This window comes from Sturnus vulgaris, chromosome 34 (genome assembly GCF_052056855.1).
Source record: "Sturnus vulgaris isolate bStuVul1 chromosome 34, bStuVul1.hap1, whole genome shotgun sequence".
Classification (NCBI taxonomy): Eukaryota; Metazoa; Chordata; class Aves; order Passeriformes; family Sturnidae; genus Sturnus; species Sturnus vulgaris.
The window spans coordinates 66,844-85,342 of record NC_142276.1 but is presented as its reverse complement, the minus strand read 5'-3'; the positions used below and the strand labels follow the sequence as shown (position 1 = coordinate 85,342).

General features: G+C 45.2%; 1 protein-coding gene and 1 long non-coding RNA gene across 6 annotated transcripts; one reads left to right on the top strand and one right to left on the bottom strand.

Annotated features, from left to right (window-relative positions):
• The first annotated feature begins 6,921 nt into the window (after positions 1–6,921).
• LOC148220572 (islet amyloid polypeptide-like) lies at positions 6,922–14,065 on the top strand. 4 transcript variants are annotated; one of them, XR_015798716.1, is made up of 7 exons: positions 6,922–7,085; positions 7,557–7,722; positions 8,385–8,483; positions 10,663–10,872; positions 11,281–11,377; positions 11,514–11,650; positions 13,627–14,065. XR_015798716.1 is itself a non-coding variant. In XM_088155067.1 (3 exons), the coding sequence occupies exons 1-3, from the start codon at positions 11,298–11,300 to the stop codon at positions 13,796–13,798; spliced, it is 387 nt and encodes a 128-aa protein (XP_088011193.1). In that variant the 5' UTR covers positions 11,287–11,297; the 3' UTR covers positions 13,799–14,065. The 4 variants fall into 4 exon arrangements, 1 of the variants encoding a protein (XP_088011193.1); XR_015798717.1 differs by lacking the exons at positions 6,922–7,085; positions 13,627–14,065 and adding an exon at positions 13,340–13,395 and having other exon boundaries at positions 7,257–7,722; XR_015798718.1 differs by lacking the exons at positions 6,922–7,085; positions 13,627–14,065 and adding an exon at positions 12,237–13,395 and having other exon boundaries at positions 7,257–7,722.
• Positions 11,482–17,692, bottom strand: LOC148220571 (uncharacterized). Of its 2 annotated transcripts, none has more exons than XR_015798723.1 (4): positions 16,915–17,692; positions 13,598–16,266; positions 11,961–12,024; positions 11,482–11,757 (listed from the first exon to the last, which is right to left on the bottom strand). It is a non-coding gene; the product is annotated as an uncharacterized LOC148220571 (long non-coding RNA). The 2 variants fall into 2 exon arrangements; XR_015798722.1 differs by having other exon boundaries at positions 13,598–17,041; positions 17,229–17,692.
• Between the last annotated feature and the right edge of the window lie 807 nt (positions 17,693–18,499).

The window sequence follows — 18,499 nt, the reverse complement described above, 5'->3', positions numbered from 1 at the left end:
AGAATCCCCGATAAAATCCCCCCGGAATCCCCGGGAATATCCCCCAGGAATCCCCGATAAAATCCCCCCGGAATCCCCCAGAAAATCCCCCCGGAATCCCCGACAAAATCCCCCCGGAATTCCCGAGAAAATCCCCCCGGAATCCCCGGAAAATCCCCGCGGAATTCCGGTCCATTTCTGTAGGAGAATAGTTTGTAAGGATAGTGCAGAAGGCACTAGTTGCCAACGAGTTACAGCTGTACTGATTAGCAAGGAGTGGAAACAGCCTTGCCTGCCCAGTGAGGCTGGTTGTTATAAAAGCGTGGGTCAGCTGGCTGCCAGTTTCACTAAGCACAGCTCCAGCTGGAGGTGCAGAGCCTGCTGCAGTGTGGGCTGGAGCCTGCTGGCTGTGCTGCGAGGAGGAAGGGACACGTGGCCGTGCAAGGGATGGACAAGGTGAGAGGATGCTGTGTGTGGGACAGACAGGCTCAGGTGGCTGGGGAAGGGACAGGCTGGGGTTTAGCCAGTCGTACAGAGGAGAGGAGGAGTCGGTGCTGTGTGGAGCTGCCTGTGAGAAAAGGAGTCAGAGTTGCCTCAAAGAAATCTGTGGAGAGAAGGCATGAAAAGTGTGTAACGAAAGGCTACTGTTGGTGCCTGTCATGTCTGTCTTGATATAATTGCTACACGTTTTCTCTGAATGCTTTAATTTAGACATAAAATGAAAACTTTATTGTAAGAAAGGAATGCATTTCTCACCAAAGTGGTGTAGGGTGGGGGATCACAACTCACAGATGGCCTGGAAGCGGAACGGCCACAGGGGTTACTGTAACTGGGCCTCCAGTACCAAAGCCCCAGTGGGTTTAAAGGCTAGAGCTGGGCTGGGATTAGCACGGGCTATGCAGCTGGGCTCATGCACAGGTCTGTCAGCACTCCTACCCGAGGACAGTCCCTCACCTAGGGAGAGGTTCTAGGCCTGGAGATGAGGCTGAGTTTGGGAAGGGTGATGAGGACATGGTTAGGGAGGGATGTAAATGCATATCAAAAGACTTAATTTTGAGGGGTGGCAAGCATTAGCTGTAAAACAGTAAGTATTTACAGCTAAAGGCTGGAGGTGGGGGCTGTCTGAGGAGGACAGGACTGTTTAAGGCTGAAGTTGGAAGAGAAACCTTGGTGAAGCTTTTGCATTAGAAACGGCCTCACCTGCCAAATCAGATTTTTGTCTTCAGGATTGCATGAGTGAGGATGCCACAGCCAAGGAAAAGGTTCAGGTTTGGGAGGCAAAGGCGAGTTAGGCAGGGCTGCAGGGCTGGGGCTTGGCTGTTTCCATACTGCTCAGGGCAGCAAAGGGTAGCTGGCTCTCTGGGCCTTGGATCTAGAACTCTTTCTGGAACAAGGTGGAGAGCTGAGGTTCATGCAAGGGGCCAGGAATTCTTTGTCTGACTGGAAAATGCCAGAGGGGCAGTGTGTGACTCGGATAGGATGATATGTTCGTCTGGCGAGAGTCACAAAAGAATATTTTGGTTTACTGATAACTGGGCAGCTCAGAAGTTACTACTTGACTTAGTTGCTGCTCCCATCTGTTGCACACATAAACAGAGCAAAACAGACGAATTCTCTCGGAGCCTGAGGTCTTTGACTGGCCCTCCAAAAATGCTGCCCGCTAAAAAACAGACGTGGGGGAGGAAAGTTGTCAGATACAATAGAGCAAGAAAAGGCCACGGGCTTCAAAGTGCCCTCCAGCAGACCATGGAAGTGACCTGTCTGGAAGTGAAACCAGCAGTCTGCTTCCCCAGCCTCCTGGAAGCCTCTAACAGCTACACAGGCAGTGAGGGGAGAGAACAATTCAACCTAAAAATAATTTTCAGTAGCGTTCTGCACTGCTGTTAAAAATACTGCAACCAGGGAATGTGGTGTGGTGATAACTATTAGGCCTGTAAGTCTGGTAACTGGGGCTTTTAGCTCAAACATCTCGGTATGGCTACTTTGAGCCTTGTAAAAGCTGCATTAAGTCGAATTTCTTGGGTAGTTCTACTAGCTCTAGCCTTGCTTTTCATCCCCTCAGTAACAAAGCAACTCCCTCTCGAGAATGTTATTTACTTTCCATATGATGTGCCTACCAATTTCTGGAATTGCAAATGTCTTTGGATACATGCGTAAATTTAAGTTTCAAGAAAGCTGTCAAGCTAAAACAAAGGCTTGCCATAATGCAGAAGAAAATGTTTTATGGAAGAACTGAGAGGTCCCTACCTGGGCATAGAATTTGCTATACTAAGGTGTGTTCCAAACGGATCTGCTATCTAAACAAGCAGAAAAATAGTTGGAATGTAGTGAGTTCAATTTAACTATTGCTAGAAATAGGAATTATTAGCAGAGCTTGGAGCATGATATCACTAGCAGCAGTAAGACGCTTTTAGCTTGCTTCTCATAAATTACTTGTAAAAAGCATTTGTACCTAGTGTGTAGCAATTAATATTTCCCCATTTTCTTCCCCCCCGCCCCCCAGTCTCAGGTACTCCTTTTATTTTACCCTTTTCTGTCTTGTAACATCACCTTCCTTTATTTTATTCTATCTTCTGTTCTCAGAACATCGCAGCATCCTCTGTCAATGTGAAAGCATTTGTTCATCCTGTCTTGGAATGGCTGTCAATGTTGCCCTCTTCTGGATCACTTTTTTTTTTTTTTTTTAACAATATGTTGCTAAATGTCAGGAAAATTAATCCACAAACACCAGCGGTTTATGTCCAAAAAGGAAACAGAGGAGTCCTTTTTGCTTTATTCGAATAAAGGGAGAGGCCATGGGACATTCCCCTGGGATCTCTCAAATTTTTGGAGGACGCAGCCTCCTTTTTATCCTATTTTCCCGGCCGCATTTCCCTCTCTCTTTTCCCATTGGCTGAGGTACTTGAGAGGCACAGACTTCCCGGAACGCCTGATACCTGAAATTCCCCTCTAATGTATAACCCTCCCTTTTAATTTTTAATTCTTATAGAATTCATAGTTTCCCCCCGTTGCTTCTTTCATCTTTCGATATCCAATTTCATTTATCAGCAGCCCTGCAGTTTGTTTGTAAAGGCAACTATCTCTTTCCATTCATCAATCACTGGAATCCATCCCATTGTTTCTTTTATCTCTCAGTGCTAGCCTTATCTACAGGCTGATCCACAGCTCATTTGTAAAGACAAATTCAACATTCCTCTCAGCTAATAAATGAGAAGTTAGCTGAAAAAAGTAAAAACTGGATTTTTTTTCTGGTGTGTGTCGGACAATAGAGTGGAGAGAATTTGCGGGAGGATGATCGAGGATATCCTATTATAATATCGTTCTCGGACATTTTACTATTTTAGATCATCAGTTGTATTCTGAAAGAAATCTATTTTAATGATATGTGTACGTTTGCACGAAGTTATAGTTAAATATAGCTTGCGGCTGGGCTCTTTAATGAATAGGGGTATTTTTGGTTTTAATTCAATATTTTATGCTTGTGGTGTGTAGTGTGCTGATTTATTTTTTAATGTTATTTACTACGTGCGCTTTTGTTTTTGAGTGAAGGTAACTTTCTGGATGGCTTTGTATTTGAGGCAGAATGAATTGAAGTAGGTTTTTAAAACTGATTTTTCATATGTACGATGGGGAGTTTAGTAGGGGCAGCTCTGATGGTGGGGGCTTGGTTGTTAATTTTATCAGACGGCTTTTGTTAGATACAGCTTTTAATTCTGGAAAGTTTTTTTTTCTAATGTCGTGCTTTGAAGGTGGTTTTCGAGGATGTATGGTATAGCTTTATTTTGTTTGTAGATGGTGTATGATAAGGGCTATGGTCTATTTATCTAATGCCATGTTTTTTCATTCAGGTGTTGATAAGGGAGTTCTTGAATGGCGTTTTGTGTTGTTTTTGTTTTTGGTGGGGCGTTGTTTTTAAAGGATACCTTGATAAGGTTTGCCGATGGCGTTCTAGCCTGTAGCATAAGGCATAGGGTAGTTTTTGAATTATTTTGTGGTGGCTTTGATTCTTGCCAGTATGTAGTGTTTGTTTGAGGTAATGCTGTGTAGCTAATTTCTGTTTTCTTATTAATATTAGAATTGGAGTGTTGTAGTATATGGGCTGTTATTATATCATAGGGGTTCTACTTATTTGGTTGGATTGTTTTCTAGTTATGGATAATTTTTCTCAAAAAACCATTTTCAGAATTTCAGGCGTGACACAAAAGAACACTCAGATTGCTGGAAGGGAAACGTGTGCCCAGATTGTCTCGAAGCAGTGCTGCTGTCGGTTCTCGTTCAGTTGTGTCTTCTGAAAATGAGACTGTTGTATTCATTGCGCTGTGCTAAACACTTGTCATTCTCCCAATGCCAGGAAACAGATGAAGCTTGAAGAAAGAGGAAGGAATTTGGAAGCGTACAAACAAGCTGAGAAGAGGTTCAGAGATCAGGGTGCTCACTGGCAGCAGGGGCTGGGGTTAGGGCTGAGCAGGAGCAAAGCCGGAGCACATCAACCTCACCTCGTGTTTTCTCGGGGGCTTTATGGCCCTGGCAAGAGAGAGATGTTCACTGATGAGTCCCAGGCCGAGCCGTGAGCACAGCATGTTGTGTTGGAGCTGGGGGTTTTTTTTTGAGACGTTCAGCAGCCACACTCTCTAGTCAAGAGTCCTGAGGTTTGTTGCTGCTCCACTTTCATCCTCATATCCAGCTTCCAGCCCTTTTCTTCTCTCTGTCCAGTGTGTCTTTTGTGTTCCTTTCTTGTCCTGTGTGCTCCCCATCCCATTCCCGTTCCCTACGGAGGGGGAGGGTGTGGAGACTGGGGGCTCCGACGTGGTTTGGGGCACCCCAAGGTCCCTGGGAAAGGGAGCCGGGCTGCGCTGGAGGAGCAGGTGAGTCGGGCATGGGGGGGGGGGGGGGGGGGGTCATGCTGGGTGCCGGAACATTGACAGGGAGGGGTGGGTGTAGAATGCATGAAAAACAGAACCATAAAAAATACCTAAATATAGTCTAAAAGGAATGTTTAAATGCTTTTTATTTGGGTAGAGGCACGGTTTTTATAGCTAATATAAAAATAAAATATAAAGAATAGAAATAGATTGGTATACATGTAAAATATAATGAAATATAAGTAGCAAATATCTATGAAAAATCTAGTGTATAACAGAAATAATGCAAATATAAGAATATGTATAAATATAAAATAGAGCTATGAGAATGGTAATAAGAATGGGGTAAAACATCAGTGAGAAATGGAAAAAAACCACATGAAAAATGGTGGGAAAATCAGTGAGAAATGGAGAAAAATCAGTGAAAAACGGGGGGGGAATCTTTGAAAAATGGGGAAAAAATCAGTGAGAAATGGGGGAAAAGTCGATGAAAAATGGGGGAATATTCAGTGAGAAATGGGGGGGGGGGAATCAGTGAGAAATGGGGAAAAAAATCCATGGAAAACAGGGAAAAAATTCATGAGCAATGGCGGGAACAGAGCGAGCTGTTGTCGCTCGTGCTGTGGTGGCCGATGCTGTGGGGAAAAAATAAGTGAAAAATGGGGGCAATAATCAGTGATAAATGGGGAGAAAATCAGTGATTAATGGGCGGAAAAATGCATGAAAAATGGAAGGAAAAAATCAGAGAGAAATGGGGGCAAATATCAGTGATAAATGGGGAAAAAAATCAGTGATTAATGGGGGGAAAAATGCATGGAAAATGGGGGGAAAATTCAGAGAGAAATGGGGGCAAAAATCAGTGAGCAATGGGGGGGGAAAATCGGGAAATATCCATGGAAAAATGGGGGAAAAAAATCAGTGAGAAATGGGGGAAAAAAATCAGTGAGAAATGGGGAAAATATGGGAAAAAATCCACGAAAATTGCGGGAAAAAATGCATGAAAAATTGGGGAAAAATCAGTAAGAAATGGGGGAAAAAATCCATGAAAAATGGCGGGAAAAATCAGATCGGCGATCGATAGCTAATGCGTGCCTATGGATTAGATCGGCGATCGATTGATCACGACTACCGATCGATTGCTAATGCCTGCCGATCGATTAGACCGGCGATCGATTGATCGCGCCTGCCGATCGATTATATCGGCGTTCGATTGCTAATGCCTGCCGATCGATTAGATCGGCGATCGATTGCTAATGCCTGCCGATCGATTAGCTCGGCGATCGATTGATCGCGCCTGCCGATCGATTATATCGGCGATCGATTGATCGCGCCTGCCGATCGATTATATCGGCGTTCGATTGCTAATGCCCGCCGATCGATTAGATCGGCGATCGATTGATCGCGCCTGCCGATCGATTATATCGGCGATCGATTGCCAATGCCTGCCGATCGATTCGATCGGCGATCGATTGCTAATGCCTGCCGATCGATTAGATCGGCGATCGATTGCTAATGCCTGCCGATCGATTCGATCGGCGATCGATTGCTAATGCCTGCCGATCGATTATATCGGCGATCGATTGATCGCGCCTGCCGATCGATTCGATCGGCGATCGATTGCTAATGCCTGCGGATCGATTAGATCGGAGATCGATTGCCAATGCCTGCCGATCGATTATATCGGCGATCGATTGATCGTGCCTGCCAATCGATTATATCGGCGATCGATTGCCAATGCCTGCCTATCGATTATATCGGTGATCGATTGATTGCGCCTGCCGGTCGATTAGATCGGCGATCGATTGCATCGGCGATCGATTGATCGTGCCTGCCGATCGATTAGCTCGGCGATCGATTGCCAATGCCTGCCGATCGATTATATCGCCGATCGATTGCTCATGCCAGCCGATCGATTGCTAATGCACACTATTTGCACACTCCTTGCACACCCTTTGCACTCATACAGAGGCAGGAGGTTTCTCAGTTCTGGTCGGGGTTTTTTGGGGCGTTCATTCCGGGGGATTTTCTCAAGGATTGGGACACTCCTTGATTCCATCCCTTGCCTGTCTCCCAAGCGCCACCCTGTGGGCAGAGCGCGGTACTGCGCGCCTGCCTCTCCCAAGATGGCGGCTCGGGTGTCGCTCCCCGACCTTCTAACTCTGGCTGCAAAAGGAGGGTGGCACAGCAAGGAGCCCGCTCGCTCTAGTGGGATGCCTGCGCACGACGCCGACACCGATCCCACGGGTGCGATTTTCGGCGGCGTTTCCAATCGTGCGGACATCTCCTTCAGCCCGCTTCGGCCCGGGGAAGAGGGGCGGGGCCGCCAGCGATGGTCCCGGCGCAGCCCGGGCAGGCTCGGGGCGGAGCCGGGGCTTGGCGAGGCGGGGCACGGAGGTCCCGGGGACGGGACCGGGCGGGGCCGGGGCGGTGCTTTAGGGGCGGTCCCCAGTGGTCCCGGGCGGCACCGGGGGCGGGGCCGGGTGATCCCGGAGCGGTACCGAGCTGTGCTGGGGACGGTGCTGCAGGGGCGGTGCCGGGCCCGCCTCAGGGTGATTGAATGCCCAGAAATCGCCTCCTCTGCCCCGTGCTCACACTGAGCTGCGGGCTGCAGCGTGCTGTCGGAGCTCCGCACACAGCACGGATTTGGGCTTCCCCTCCTCTCAAACCCTCTCCCCCTTCTTCCTCCTCCTCATCTTCCTCTTTGTCCTCTGTCAGTGCTGAGGCTCTGGAAAGAACTGAAATTCTGCAGGGAGAGATGTCCTCTCGTGGCCCCAGGGACTGCCTCGGCACGGGCCACGAGCGCCTCCGGCCCCTGCCTTCTCCTGCTTGAAAAGATCACCTGGAGCCCGAGCTCGGGGGGGTGAAATCAGCTGAAATCCAGGTAACTCTGTCAAGTGCCCCCCAGGGACATCGGCGGGGCTGGGGAATGAGGGTTTGAAACAGCAAATTCTTTGGAATATACACCTGTCCCTGTGCCGATGCTGCTGAGCTTCCTGCCACAGTATATCCCCACTCCATGAGGCGCTGTGAGGTTATGGCAGAGGGAATTGAGCAGGGAATTCGGGGCTATGGGCATAATTCACGGGAGCTAGCAAAGCTGACAGCGAACCCCAAATCGGGGCACAGCACAGAGAACAATCTGTGTGCTGCCCTGTCAGCTCAAGCTCCTGGGCTGGGAAGTATTGGGAGTTAAATGTATGGAATTACACAAATCACAGCAACTGGCATCACCCAGAGGGACAAACCAAGTCCCAAACAATTCCTCCCCAATCCACTCTGGGAAAAACACCCTGTGCCTGCCAGGAGCTCTGACCCTGCTTTTCCTACCAGCTCCTGAGCAGTGTCAGGGCCACCACGACGCCTTTAAAATCCAGATAAACCCCAAATCCTACACAGTGATTAATCCAAAGAAAGTACTGAATTGTTGTCATTAAAAGCTCAAAACTCATTAAGAATTCTATGACAACAGTGTAATGGACTCCCAGGAACCTCATGAATGCTCTCAGTTTCATTTTTGTGTATTTTTACTCCCTCATTTGGCAGCTTGTAAAACTTATCCTGGAATTCAGAGGTCAAGCAGGATCGACTTTGGATTGACCTTCACCTCTGGTCCCACTTTGTGCAAACACAACTCGTGCCCAGGTGGGTGAACTCATCACCTCAGCTTTTCACTCCAGAGTATCCCCTCCTTATTTCCCTGTAGATGAACTCAGATCCACTCCTCACCTCCACTCCAAGCGTCCATTCTGTTCCCCACAGGCCCTGGTGGCCCCGGGGAGCTCCCTTGGCCTTTCTCCTGCCCCTCTGCAGCCCGAGGTCGCTACACAAACAGTTCTTGTGTCCCCTCTAAATGACCCCGGGTTTTCTGCTCAATGAATGGCATGACCCGTGCCCACTGCTCATGATTCACCCAACCAAAATCGAGAGCAAATGTTGCTTGGGCTTTAAGAACTTGAAATAACTCTGAAGCAAAAGAAATCACCTTTTTCTTCTGGTTTTTATTTTTATTTTTTCATTTAAGATGCTGGACTTGCCTCTGTGGATGTGTGCTGAGCTCTCACTGCAGGGGACTGTCAGGCCTGAATGGCTGTGAGTTCGTGTTCTTCTCAGTAGGGAATCAGAAATTATTCTTAGACCATAGAATTGTTTTCTGAAACCTTTCCCCTTTCCTCTTTGTGCCTTTGAATTTTTCAGCTGTTCCCTGTTGTCACTTCCCCTGCCTGACTTCTGTGCAGCTCCTAGCTGGGAAAAACTGGGAAAACTTAGGGGGTACAGAGGTGGAATTTTTGGCTGGATTTTTCTAACATTTCTAATTTTGCTGAACTTATTTCCCCAGTGAGAAGAGCACGAACTCACAGCCATGCAGGCCTGACAGTCACTGCGGGAAATCTGACACAGTATTAAGAAGTAACCTTTCCTGAGAGCAGTCACCACCCCAGTCCTCCAGCCTTGTCAAATGTTTGCAATGAATGGACCCAAGTTCTAATCCTTAATCTAAATTTATGTCAGCTTTTGTTAGAAAGATACCGGACAGTAAATCATACAAGAGAATTTAAAAATTGCACAAAGAATAGCCGGCCCAGACCAAACCCAACCGCCCCCATCAGTGCTCCACCCCAATTTTGGGAGAAACAGTGATACAGTTTATAAATACTCTCCTTCCACACTATTCAGTCCTTCACCGCACATCCCCAGAGAGGAGTCCCTCAGACCTTGCTCCCCTGAACACCAGGAGAGCTGGAGTTTCACCCAGATCCCACATTCCCATGGCAGTTAATCCCAGCAGGGAGGCAAAGAGGAACCCTGCATCCTCTGACATAGCCCACAGCACGGGCAGCACCAGGAGCCCTCCAGGCTCAGACCTCTGGTGCTGAAGCCTCTGGGCTTTGGCTGATCAAACACCACAGCTCTTGGCAAAGATGGCAGGAGAGTCGTGATTCTTCCTGTCCTAAAAGAGAGGAGGAAAAGAAAATTAAGTCGACTGCAGAAGGATTCCAGCTCTCACACTTCTGGGGGGGGGAGAGGGAGGGGGAAGTGATTTGCCTAATTTCCACTGAAATCAGAGGTAAATGGTTCTAATCTGTATCCTTGGAAATCTGCAATTAGATATTTCGTCAACACTGGATTTAGTCTATTAAAAGCTGTACATTTTTCCCTCAACCATACTTTATGCATACTAGAGAAATAAATTTGCACGTTTTCTGGCTTTTCTGACATTTCCTGGCTTTTTAATCCTAGTCTTTGCCTTCTGAAAAGCATTAATTGACTCAATTTTCACTCATGACAAATCCACCTGGTTTTTAAAATATGAGATTTTACATTCATAGCGACAGAATTTTCATTGACATTTAAACTTGACTGAAAAATGTGCATGATTTCTACCGTGTTACCCTGAATGAGAACTCTATCTGTCAATTTAAATAACTTTCACTCTTTTCTTATTCATCATACAGCTTTTATCCCTTCAGATACCTTTGCTTTCTATCTATATTGTACAGCAAACCTCCACAACTTTAACTTTTCCATCTTTTCTGAGACATGTTTTCTTGTATTTCAATTACCAGTGGCCTGGCGTTTCATTTGCTCTGGCTTTCTTTGTGACTTTTGTTACCTTATTTAGCCCACGAAAACACCCACAGGGAATATAACCACAGCAGCTTATCAGAGCTGTAAAATTGAGGCTACATTTCTGATGTGCAATATGCTCTTGCAGTACCTTCACGAGGGCATTCTGCATACAGCAGGAGAATATTTACTGATGTACTAGTGCAATAATGACCCACCTGCCTCTGCTCCTCTCTGGGGCACTTTCTGTCTGTAGGGATTGGAATTAACGACAGTCTCTCTGTGCTGCCTGATGTCAGAGCTGAGAAAGGTGTCGAGGATATATAAGAGTCGTGAGACTTGCCAGAAAGGAAGAGGGAGAAGGATACTCCAGAGCCAGATGCAAGCGTGGAATTGTTGCATGCACACTTCCTGCTAACCAAGAGGGCTTGCTGGCTTCTCCAGTTAGATCTGTGACCACAAAAAGGTAAATACTTTGCCTTTTTTCTTACTTTCCCTGCAGTGTAAAAGATGCGCCTTTAGAAAAGCACTATATCCCCTATTATTAATCAAGAGCATTTTTTCAGGAAAAGACTAAGACAGCTTTAAAGTAAACTGCACTGGGGACCAGAATTTGAGACTGGGATATGTCAGGAAACGCAAATCAGAGATAAGGGATAGGATTGAAACTACTGGATGGAAAATGAGCATTTACTGCTGAGAGCTATATTTCTGAAACTGAATTGTGTCACTAAACTTGAAGGGATCATTTTTCTCACTCTAGCTTGTGAAAAAGACTAATTGCTCTTGATTTAGGACAGAATGGGCATCGGTGATAGGATGTGCTGAAGAGTATTTGGGTTAGCTTTCAGTTTTGAATCACTATTCTTTTCAGAAAGTTTGGAAGGGAAGATGCGCAACCTGAAGTTGTCAGTTTTCTTCATTGCACTTTCTGTCACTCTGAGCTGTTTGGAAGCTACACCTATTGAGGGGTGAGTGACAAATAATCATGTTTATTTCTTTTTAGGGAAAAAGGTGTTCAGATTATTGCATGAGTTGCTTTTGCTTTCATGTCTTAAATAATATAAAAATAGAGTTATTCAAGCTCACTGTTTTATTGTTGTTCAGAGATTACTGTCTCTGGCTGATGATCTATCTGATGGTACTTCCAAGAGACAAGGATGGATGTTGCCTGTAATGTCACACAATACACTCTCAGGACTCAGTGAGGAAATGCCAGAACAACCAGCAGCAAAGACAAAAAGGTATTGATTTTCCTTGTTTCTTCCAGCCATATCAGATTGAATCATGAAGCAAACTTTGTTCCAGTGATATCCTGCTATTTGAGAGACTTTGCTTCTGCTTTTTTTCCCTCAGGAAAAAAAAAAAAAAGATATTAAAATATCCTTCTACTAAACAGAGCTTTCCTATAAGCATAAAGATCAGCTTTTCTGTAACAAAAAGATCAAAGCATTTAGGGTCGAAAGTGAAATCCAGGGACTTTGTTTCAAATCATTTGATCATTTTACGATTATAAACTTTCTTAAATTAAAGAGGCTGCAAACTCTACATTACCTTGTGAAGAAAGGTGCATTTTGCAAGCGCCTTCCTTTTTAAAAAGTTCATCAGATTTCCAAGCCTGGAGGGGAAAGAAAAGAAAACATACCCTTCTTAATAATACTGCAGCTCTACTGGAATGGAATTATTTTATGGTAAAAATGCTTTCAGTAATTAAGCAATTTTAAAATCACATAATTAAATATTAATCATAGGAAGAAGGAAAAGAAGAAATTGATTCTGAGAGAATTTCACTTGTCTGAAATATATTGTTATTTATAAATTCAATTTCAGGACCTCTGTGAGAACCAGTTGCTATTTGAACCTTGTGTGGTAAGGACTTGAATAAAACCAAAAGAAATATCCATGAAAGTCAATGGGAGGTTATATAAAGCCCTATGCAACAGTTTTCTTGTAATGCAATTACACATTTAAAATATTAATTGCTTAAGAACTGCTGCCTATCTACTAATCAAGAACCTGTATAAGACAGACATTCCTTTCATAGCTGCCTTTCCTCTGGTATTATTAGATCAATACAAATAACTTCAAAAGGTTATATGACATTTTAGATGATAGATTTAATAATCAGTAAGCAAAGGAACACATTGGTAACTGCTCAGAGTTTGAAACTGGGATATAGCTGCTCTTCACAGTAAATTTTAGCCACAAAGTGATATCTAATTCATGCCGTATCAGCATGAAGAAGTCCAAGAAAATATGCAACAACTCAGTAGGCAATCTCTGCGAGCAAGTATTTCTGTTTGAAGGAAGAACACAGTAATCTAAGAAACAAGTCTGAAAACCCAAGCTAACCATTACATTGCAATTTAAAAAAACCCCTCGTGCTACATAGGTTTTACGTGGAGTTCTGTAAATGATCTGTCGGTTCAGATCATAAAATGTTATTTCTAGATACGGATCCTTCCTCGGACACTCTTTAAAGTATCATTCAGCAAAGGATTTTCTCTCACCACAACAGAACTTTCAATTTGCTGGTGTTTCAAAAGAGATGTGGCAGGTTTTTTTTTTTAGATGAAACCTCTGTTTAGTCAGAGCTAAGTGGGAGAGAGACAGAGCAAAAGACCCTCCTAAGTGATTCTGCAGTTGGCAGAAGCTGGCAATGCCTGCTACTTCTCATGATATGTGGTGCAGATGGGAGAAAGAGTCTTTGGGTTTAATCCACTTGCTGTGGACTGGAATATTACCACTCACTTCAGTGAGAGCAGGATGTAATTCTGTGAAAACATGAGAACTGAATAAATGTTAGTGATCATCATTATGTTAGTAATCCTCATGATATCAGCAAAAGCTCTAAATAGATTTAGAAGTTCAGCTGAAAGTTAAACATTTAATCATTGCTTTCACTTTGTGTCTCACCTATACTATCATTACAGGTCTTCTAAATGTCATAAACTGCTGTGCAGGATATCAATAAAAACGACATATGACAGTTCATGTCTCTGCATTTGAATAACCTCCATCATTAAAACTGATAATAGCACCCAGCACAAGGATTTTTTTCAGGAACAAAGTAGGTGGTGGGAAGATTCTAATGTTCCTGTATTTGTGCACATATTAAAAGAACTCCCACATTAGCAGAGCTCAAATGACTATGAGAAGTGGCACACTCGATGGCTCATTGTTTGACTTACTGCTGGCTGTCTTTGTTTCACCTTGGCAGTCACCAGCTGGAGAAGAGGAGATGCAACACGGCCACGTGTGTGACGCAGCGCTTGGCCGATTTCCTGGTGCGCTCCAGCGGCAGCGCCGGGGCCCTTTACCCGCCCACCAACGTGGGCTCCAACACCTACGGAAAGAGGGACAGAGAGCCCCAGAGCCACGCACAGCTTTAGGCTCTGGAGATGGCTGCTGACACTAGAAGCTCAGTTTTTATTGTATCAACAACCTCTCGGTCATTTATTACTTGTACAGTCTTACCAGTGCCTTGTTTTCTCTGTGTGTGTGTGGGGGTATGTGATTTATGTTCATCATTCCACCATGCATGTACAATGACATGCATAGGCTATTCTTCCAACCCCATTAAGAACTCCAGAAATCTGCTTGTTAAAATCCTTTGTAAAAATCTGTCACGATAATAAATGGAAAAGTAATGGCAACAATGTTATTATTATTATTATTATTATTATTATTATTATTATTAGGATGAAAAAGATAACCCATGATGTGTATGTCTTTATAGTCACAGTCTGGTAAGAGAAAGAAACCGCCTTAATTAAAGAACAATAAATATCAGAATGCTAGCAAAAGTTATGTCCTAATGAAAGTAAAACAGAAGAATCTTCTGTTTTTTAAACATCTACAGCATCTTGTCTGGTACAGTTGAAGGAACAACTAGATGAGAAAAGATGCTGCATTGTGCACCATAATCAGACAATTATGCAGTTAACTGATTGGCCTGTTTCCACTATAACATACAGCAAGCAAGGAAACGTGGTCTTGCAGCACAGACTTCTGTGCCTACTGAGCAGGGGATTTTAAGGATTTGCAGTTCTTATGTTAAGATGATATCAGTAAAATGTAAGCATAATAAGTATAATAATATATGTAAGTATAATAAATATGAATAAGAGATAGCTCTGATACAATCTAGGAGAAACTCCCGTCCTTGGGTATTCCTTTCCTTAACTACAGTAACAAAGGGAAGAGAAAAAACAATGAGTAGCTCAAGAACCAAAACACATCATAGAAACTCAGTAATTTTTTCCACTGGCATACTTAAATTGCTACCAAAATCCAGGGGAAATATTTCAGAGATGGGCAGACCTTAATGAGAATCTGACGGCATTATTTTCTCCTATCTCAGCCCAGAATCAGGGCAGGCTTAAAAACCTTTAAGTTCCTTTAAATTTTAAGCAAATTTTCATAGAGGTGAGCTGTTTCATTTCACAGAAATGGCTGTTTTGTCCACACTTCCTCAGTGAAGGGTTCACTGTTGTCCGAAAAACATTATTGTCCAATTACGAAAAACATTCAGCAGAACCTTAGTTCTGGAGAGGCAAATGAAAGTTCAATAACTGCCTTCAGTTGGTTTGTTTCCATTACAAAGTATACCTCGAAATAGAAACATTTTTGCTAATTTAATGTTAAATGGCATATTCACATCATTTCACACACAAAAAAATGCATGGGAATAAAAAGTACAGGATTCCTACTGTAAAAAGTGTTATTAATTACTCTCTTTATTGAGGGAAGTTTCAACCTTCATTAAAGTTCTAATGGATATGAATTCTGAATTTTATTGAGAAAACCGTTTATATGCCATTGAACTAATACTTCTGCCGGCTTGAAATGCCTTCCATTCCAGTTACTTTTGAGTTACGCTGCACACACACTGTGCGTTTAATTTGTTTTTAATTTAGAATATTTATTTCATTCATTAACATTTCAGAAAACAAATGAGAGAGAGGACAGCTTTCAAGTGTCTCTGCGAGATTGTTTGTACAGAGCAGTAACCAAGTGGAGCCTTCCCTGTGGGTAGCTGCTGATCTCTAGGCTGATCCCAGCCCGGAATATGAGCCACGCTTTATGCACCAGATTTTGTTTTTTCAGCTACCATTTGACAAACACTAACAAAGCACAGGCTGTCCATGCACAGGACCAGTGAAACTGGGTACATTATTTTCTGCCTCACACACTCTCGAATCTGGTGGATTGGATACCAGCATCTATTTCACACAATCAAACTATTCCACAAATACTGAAAAATCTAACTCGGTTCCTAAGTCAGTGAAACCACCAAGAGAGAAAAGAGGGGGACCATCTCACCTGTCTTTAGCTCCTCTTTGTCTAACCAGTTGTCAGCGCTCTCCTGCTATTTGGTGGAGGAAGACTACTTCCAATTCATCCCAGCTTAGACACCTATTTTAGGATGGGATTAATCACGCCTGAAGTGCCTCTATTTCTTCGCTGATGATAGAGAGTGTCTAGACAATTAGCTGAAAATGAGCACTTAGAATTAAGATAACTAGAGTTAGTTGACAGGAATCTCATCTGCATTTGGTATGAACCGTTCAAACTAAAATCAAAGAGAAAAAGATTTGGTAAAAAAACCCCACACCACCAGCACCTCAGACTCCAAATCAACTTTCATTCTGAGCTACGTTAGTTAATTCATCAGCCAGAGCATCTTGAGAAACTTCCTTCAGTGAGATTTGTTCCCGCCCGTACTCCCTTGAGAAGACAGCTCTGCTCCCTCCCTCCTGCTGTTGCTGCACTTGGCCTCTCAGAGACGAAGCATCTAGCCATAGTAAGGCTGGATACAAGCACAGTCCAGGGCTAAATGAGCCAGGAAAAGAATGGACTGTAATGGAAAAAAGAAAATAAATACATTTATTTAATAATGAATTAATTACTAATAAGCATTTAAGCATTACTTCATCAGCTCTGCAAACAGCATGGCCAGAATTTTCTGTGCATTTTTAAAAATCCCACTATGTATTTCTAGGCTTCTTCAGGGATGTAAATATTACTTGAGAATCGAGCCTTAGATAGATTGGATTCTTTTTCAATTCATCTGGCTTCCCTCCACCTTTCAGAGAATATGCAAGCAAACAAAAAATACAAAAGAGGAAAATTAAGAATACAGACAATGTGATAAACATGGCATTATTCCCCTTAAAAAACCGAAGATACTAAACCTCTGCTTTTTAGCATGTAAGTAACGAAGTCACACACGCCGCATATCAGGCAATGTTTAAATACAAAGCCAGTCCTAAAAAAGTCCAAGTGCACAAGCATAAAATAAAGCAGGAATATTTTGTCTAAGGATATATCGCTCAGTATTACCCATTAGCATTCCTTGTTTAACCTTTTATTGCATCTACTTATGTTAGTCACTTATAGACTCTTTAAATCTCTGTTGTTTCCCCCCACTTTCTACACAAGGCTTTTACTTTTTAATGCATTAAAGGCTATTGTTGCAGCCACAGAACACTCCCATTGCACTTACCTATGCCCGATATGCAACAAATAGAAGTAAGAAAGCCTTCTCCTGCTGATATGACCGCTGCTCTTCCGGCCCTGCAGCCTCTCACCCCTACACCCTTCTAGAAACTCATGGCTGCTATCTTGCTGTGCTGCATCAAGAACAAATATGTTATTGAAATATAGAAATCATTGCCACCTGGAATAGGGTTCTGCAGTTGCTACTGCCCGAGGAATGAAAGGAAAACAGAGGTGGCCACACTGGCTGCACACTTGAATGCAATTACACAGCTGAATTCATGCACAAGTAAAATATAACCCGAAGGAAAGAAAAAATACCGGTTTTCTAGTGAAGCACAGAACAGCATCAATTTCCACAAACGAGGCTCAGTCCGAGTAAGAGCTGCAGCGCCACACTGCCTGGGGGGTTCTTCACTCCTTCCACACCCCAGTCCCCTCTCTCCAGCAGAGCAGCAACATCCAAGCTCGGTGTTCCAGCTGCTCATGTCTCTTTCAAAGAAAACTTAGCAATAAAAGCAGCTGTGAGTCAGGAAGACAGCCGAGTTTGCCCTTGAAAGGAGGTGGTCACACACAGTGAAAGACAAAATGCACAGAGAGCTCCTAAGGAAAAAAGGCAGCGACCACGTCTTTTCCCTGGGCTCTGCAGGGGAGGGGCTGTGCCGGCAATGTCCCTCCTGTGCCAAGTGTCACGATCCAAAAAAAAACCAACCCCAAATTATGGATTAGGATTATTGATTAGCAGGAGCGTGACCAGAGCCCCGGCAGGACGGCAGCGCAGCGCCGCCTGGCGGCGGAGCAGGAGAGCAGCGCCGGACCCCGTGCCAGTGTCGGTATCGCCGCGTCCCCTGCTAGCCGCGGCCATGCCGGTCCCGATGCCGCCCACGCCCCCCCCGCGCGGCACCGGGTCCGCCCTCCGCCCGACTTCGTCGCGTCTCCGCCGTCGCTGTCCCTCCCGCCCCGAACTTCGGCGCCGCGGCCCGCCTCTTGGCATCATCTCGTCAACGCCCCACGGCGTCTCGCCCCCCCGCGGGACCCGAGCGTCCCCCGGGTCACCCGTCCGCAACACCGCCGCTCACCGCCGCGTCAGCCGGCCGGCCCACCCCCCCGCGGGACCTCGACAGCACATCCCCGCAGATCATAACGCCGGCGCGCAGAACGTCATGCGGGCCGCCATATTTGTCCGGTATCACGTGACCGGACGGGCGCCGCCATATTTACTGTTAGGGGCGGTCCCTGGCGGCTCGGCGGGGGCGGAGAGTGGGGAGGAGGCGGGGACAGTGGGCGGGGACACGGTGACGGCACTGATGGGGGTGGAGCCGAACGTGGCGGGAATGAGGGGTTCTGATAGGCGGGCCGGAACTGCCTCGGGCTCTGATTGGCTGGCCTGGCCATAAATAGCGTGTATTTCGCAGGGTCGGGGCACTGCGGAGGCGGCGGCGGAAGAGGTAAGGGCGGGATCTGAGGGGGGCGGGCGGCGGTTAGGGGTGGCGCCGGGGCCCGGCCGGCGCGGCGCGGGGCCCGGGGTGGGTCGGCGGGCAGGCCCGAGCGGAGCTGCGGGGCGTGGTGGTGGGGGGGGCGGGGCCCAGGGG